Source organism: Triticum dicoccoides, chromosome 6A (genome assembly GCF_002162155.2).
Source record: "Triticum dicoccoides isolate Atlit2015 ecotype Zavitan chromosome 6A, WEW_v2.0, whole genome shotgun sequence".
NCBI lineage: Eukaryota > Viridiplantae > Streptophyta > Magnoliopsida > Poales > Poaceae > Triticum > Triticum dicoccoides.
The window spans coordinates 598,601,004-598,606,807 of NC_041390.1; the positions used below are offsets into that span (position 1 = coordinate 598,601,004).

Sequence of the window (5,804 nt, forward strand, 5' to 3'; positions counted from 1 at the left end):
CTTGTTTCTTTCTTTCTTTCTTTCTCCCTGTTTTGGGTCTGGAATTGAGAGAATTTTTGTATGTGTGTGGACCCTCCAAATAAACTTGTTCTGGTAATTCTGCAGAGGAGTAGATAGGAAACAGAGAGTGGTTGCTATTGATCATGGAGGGTGTTACTGTGACCGAATGAAAATAACGCAAGAATTTAACCGATGAAGAAACTGAAGCTGGAATATTACAAGGAAAATCTTGTGAATGGCCTGGGTTGTTGCTAGTTTGAAATTATTGTCTAGTTGTGTTACTTTGTGTTGGTGTAGATAAGTACTCCCTCCATCCCACAATATAAGATGTTTTTGTAAGCTATATGTTAGTTTGCCAAAACGTCTTACATTATGGGACGGAGGAAGTAGTATACAAGTCAACGACACCTAATTAAGGCAAACTCTTCCCCTTGCACTACTCAGAAAAGTCTTATAGGTGGGGTCACATTAGCGCGGGCACACACAAGGACACGCCGAACTATTATGTGCATGAACCTTAAAATACAATAACATTTCCTCCTAGAATCGTCTATACTTCAGTTATCCAAAATTCTTTTACTTCTAAATGAATTATCATTCCATTTTTTCACTTTATGATTTACACTGCATAATATGCACAAACCTCAAAACACTTTTTCCTTTGTTTCGGAATATTACACACTTCAATTACCCAATTTTTTTCTCTTCAAAGTGAATGACAGTTGATTTTTTTACTTTGCATTCTGCAATGAACAATATGCACAAACCTTGCATCGAGGACACTTCTCACTCATCTAGACTCTTCCGCGCGTATTTCTTCGTAATTTTTCTAAAATAATTCCTACTCAAACCTTAATTTATAAGGTTTTGTTCAAGGCCATGCCAGCATGTTCATAAAATATATTTGTCTTCGAAGATGCAATACTATAGCTACTCAAAACTGCAATACAATATACCTAAAGGCAAATGTGCTAGATATATTCACATGAGTTTCCTTTAGTATTATACCAGTAGTCTTTGATATTTTGTAGCATGAGCATTGCTACACGGACGACAGTTCCGACCGAAACCCGGACGACACGCTATATCCAACCATCCGTGGGCAAGTCTACACCGTAGCATACAGTTTGATTAGCCGTCGGGCGAGTGTCGTCCAGCCGAACATCGTCCGTGAAGTACTTCCGTTGTAGCATTCATGTGATGAACCACGTGAGTTAAAATCAACATCTACATCATGCATATATGGCTCCAAACTTGCATGTTTACATGCTATAATGAGTATTCACATTATGGTTACTAAAGCTCGTGCGTGCAATGCACATGTACCTTACATATGTGATATGCCAGCTCCACGCATGCACATTGGACTAATTAACATCTCATGGATAAATGGATGATTGTCTTTAATTTATTCTATTTAATCTAGAGCACCATGCCAGAGTTGATGACATGCGGAAAAGCAGAAAACAAGGGGACAATGTACATATATCAAAACTGTATCATTTGTTTATTTTCTAATAAAGCTACATTACAGAAAAAGAATAAAGCTACTTTAACATAAATCACATCCAAACTTATACAATATTTGGAGATCTACACCGAAAAACAAGGATGAAAGACGATGGTGACTTTCAGCATCTCATCTTAAGCCCCTGCTAGCTGATATATCCTTCCAAGAATTATCTTGCAAACTGCACGCCATCATGAGCGCCTCTCCTTCCATAGGGGTTTGAAGGGGTAATTCCGTGCCTCTTTCCACCCTCCACCTTCCTCATCTTTCGGTGTCTCGACGCACTACTCTCCAAGTCCAGATTCACTTTAGGAGGGTTATTGAAACAGAAAGATGCCGCAACTTTCTGAAAGACGGCAATGAATTAGACATATAACCTCATAATTCAGTGCAGTGTCAATTGAAAAACTACACCTGTCGTTTTTTTACGGGAATTCAACTCATGTCGTTGTTGCAAGACAGAGTTGGTGAGATATCAGCATTATTCTTAAACAGAAAATTTGTATTTACCACTCATCCGAAGCTACCTTGATATTTTCAAGAGATACTCTAGTTAAGGAAATAAAAAAATTGTGCTTCGTCTTGACAACTTTAGATTTTGTAAATTTACAAACTTATAGCCAGAGGACAGAAAATTGCACAGAAACAAAATGCCCCCCACCAGTTAGGGCCATGTCAACTTGCAATGAGGGAAAATGTTGACCAGGTAAGTGCACAAAAATCAAGGACAGAACCTTGAGAAAGGACGTCGCAAATATTTACCTTGAGATCAAGTTGATGGACATCAAAAATGTCCTTCATGGAGTGTGAGCTGTATGCCAAAAGGTAGGACCTGTAGGCTTCCTTCGCTGACTGGTTTAAAAAGTAATTCCCACCAACAATACTCTCCTGCTCCAAAAAACTCGAGTTATGACACTACACGTTTAAACGATAGGATGTAGTTGCAAAAGGAACACTCACAAGTAGCGATTGTGTTTTTGGCACATGCTTTTCACTGAAAGCATATTCAGTCAGAGAAATTTTGGACACCTGCAAGCAAACATTAAATGTGTTACTCCCTCGGTCCAATTATGTGAAGCATGCAAGTTATTGGAGAAGTTGAAGCCTTAGCATATTTCAAACTACTTCAAATTTTGTTTAACTCTCTGTATGTGTGTGTGTGTATACTTCAAGGTCCTCCTTAATAAAAGAGGAGGAGGAAGGGGACACATATTACCTGTAGGTAAATAAGCAACTTCATTTCTTCTGGTAGTAAGAACAATAACGCGCGTCCTTTGCCTTTATCACCTCGGGCAGTACGACCAACTCTATGAATGTAGTCCTGCGAGTTAAATTCCAATGTCAAGTTAGCAAAAGTGAGAAAACAGACAATATAATTCATCTAGCAAGGTTAACCACTTGCCTTTGGGTCATCTGGAGGATCATACTGCACAATATAGTCCTAAACAGGGCAAATGGTCCTTACGTTAGTTAGTTATAGTTAGTCAGGTGATACAATGATTTTAAAACCATAAGCAAAATCTTACCACATTAGGAATATCAAGCCCACGTGCTGCCACGTTAGTGCATAATAAGATGCCCTTATTCATCTTGGAAAATTGGAAGAATGTACTAGTGCGTTTCTGCTGCTTTAGTTGCCCGTGGATATCATAACACTCTATCCCAAGGAAATTTAGAAATTCTGCATGGAATTTGACTGAGCTACATGATGAAAAGAAGACCATGACCTTCACATCCTGCTTCGTCTGCATCCTTTTTAGGAAAGCATACAGAACCAGAAACCTTTTCTCGCTAGGAATGACACAGTAGCCCTGCTGCAACCCCTCCACGGTAGGCTGTAAGAGCATCCAAAGTTATTTCTCATCCAAATACACGAAAAACATATAATAATTTAAAAGAGAGTTGAACACAGTTCCCATATATACCTTTAATTCAGAATCATCAACTCCAACATAAACAAGTTTTCGTTGTCTTTCTTCATTTTCCCCAAACGTAAATTTTGCAAAATCTTCAACCTGTGCGATGACATCACATAAGCATTGCTGCTGATAGAACAAATCGGGGTAAGTTTTAATAGGCTGGATAACAGATCCACTAACCTTTTGAGTCTGTGTGGCAGAAAAGAGAACAGTTTGTCTATCCTGCATGCATACGATGCATAACAATTTCGGGAAAGTTAAAGGATGCACTGTGCATATATATGAAATGAAATTGCCAGATGCATGATGACATACCCGAGGGAGACGTCGAAATATTTGTTTCATGTCATCCTCAAAATTTTGCTCAAGTATGCGGTCAGCTTCATCGATTATGAGGCACTACATCATGATAGGATAGTTACGATTTTGCATATACTTGGAATAATGTAGACTGAAATTCCATACACACACACACACACACACACTCTAGTTCAGTGTTAACAGGTAAGATTTGCAGTCATGAACAAGGAAAAGGTAGACGTACAGAAAGAATTCATACTATGTGAAATAATCAGGTGGCTGATTATGCCTGAACAAGGAAAAGATAGAGAAGTATGAAATTGGTGGTTGCACTTGTCATTTATTTAATGTGCCTGCCAATTCAAAAGTGTGCACTATATATATTTCAACAGAAAAATTTCCTCGGAGCTTGGAATACACGACATACAGAAGCCAGAGTGGCTTTAATTACCTGTAGCCTCTTGTAGTTGAAATTACTGGTACTTCTCAAATGGTCCAGAAGCCTGCCCGGCGTTGCAACTAACAGATTGATCCCTTTCACAAGTTGGTTGGCCTCGCTTTTCATGTTAGTGCCACCAATTACATATCCGATAGTTTGTGAGTGATACTTGATTAATTCCTTGGCAACATTGTGTGTCTAGCGCAAATGAAAAAAAATATGAGTAAGGATAGTTAAGCGTGAATGCGTATGAATGAATAGTCATAATAAATACAAAGGATGAAAAGAGAAATTCTGAATATAAGTAAGTACAGTACATACCTGGATAGCAAGCTCCCTTGTTGGGCAAACTATAATAACTCCAGTCCCGTTCCTAGGGGTGTAGTGCGCGTTGTGTAGCAGTTCGATGGCGGGTATAAGGAAAGCAAGCGTCTTCCCCGAGCCAGTCCTGGCTGAACCCAGCACATCATGTCCTACCATGAGGTGCGGTATTGATCTAGCTTGAATCTGCAAAAATCATGCATGCATGCATGAATGAATATGCTAGCTATTAATTACGTTTATTCTACATTGATAGACAGACACACAAAAAATCCAACAGCTAGCGCAGAAAATAAGCATTCAAATACATGAATTATATACTATTACGGATGGACTTGCCAACAAATACGTAGATAAAAAAAGATAAATGTTTTTCGCCGAGACCTATCTACCTGTGTGAGGTGGGTGTAGTTCATCTCTCTGATGGCCTTGGCAGTGAGGTCGGACATGTAGAGATCAGAGAAAAGCTTGCATGTCAGAATCCCACCTCCCTCCTGCTGCCTTTGATTCTCTTCTTCTTCTTCTTCTTCTTCTTCTTCTTCTTCTTCTTCTTCTTCCTTCTTACCCTTCTTATCCTTTTCTTCCTCTTTCTTCTTGTCCTCCGCATCCATCACAGCCTCCTTCCGCTTCCTCTTGCTCATAGGAAGAGGAAGGGACCCCTCTTTCGCATCCGCCATATGCTTCTGCAGGATCCCTTCCATGAGAGGGGGGCGCGGCGGCGGAGGGGAGATGCAATCTGGGGTATTTTTCCTTTTTCCTTTTAGATTAGATAGAATAGAGGTGCGGCTGAGTTGTATAAATATAACACAAAGGCCAGAGTTCTATGCTGGCTGGCAAGGAAGTCCGGTACCGACACATCATCATTGTGGGTCCTTCCTTAGGTCTAATCGGGCCTTTTTCTTTCTTACTGTGTTAAATAAAGGCCCAATCAGTAGGCTTGATTTGGCCAAGGCTTAGGCCTATCTATACCACCCCTACTGTTGTTTTTGTACCAAACATTATTGAGATTTAACTGTAAAAAAAACATCATTGAGATTTAAACAAAAGTGTGGCGATGACCCCTCAAAAAAAAACCCGAAAATCCATCACTACAAATTTTATATTTTTGCAGAGTACATTTATCTAAATTTTTGGAAACAAACAATACAATACATACATGTTACAATGAACATCAAGTTTTTCATGGAACAAAAGCCTCACATTTTGCAAATCAAAGTTTTTTTTTAAATTTTACGGTTCATTGTCGGTGCAGCGTGTCTAAACTTGAGAGCAGACAAACTACACTCTTTGATAAATTCGCAAATCAAAAGGAACC

The 5,804-nt window shown here is 39.2% G+C and overlaps 1 protein-coding gene across 1 annotated transcript; it reads right to left on the minus strand.

Moving 5' to 3' along the window:
* Positions 1-1,486: 1,486 nt before the first annotated feature.
* LOC119314449 (DEAD-box ATP-dependent RNA helicase 27-like) lies at positions 1,487-5,233 on the minus strand. The gene is made up of 12 exons (XM_037589171.1): positions 4,882-5,233; positions 4,490-4,675; positions 4,181-4,366; positions 3,745-3,828; positions 3,610-3,651; positions 3,436-3,525; positions 3,037-3,345; positions 2,913-2,951; positions 2,727-2,831; positions 2,471-2,539; positions 2,273-2,398; positions 1,487-1,856 (listed from the first exon to the last, which is right to left on the minus strand). The coding sequence occupies exons 1-12, from the start codon at positions 5,188-5,190 to the stop codon at positions 1,680-1,682; spliced, it is 1,722 nt and encodes a 573-aa protein (XP_037445068.1). The 5' UTR covers positions 5,191-5,233; the 3' UTR covers positions 1,487-1,679.
* Positions 5,234-5,804: the final 571 nt, after the last annotated feature.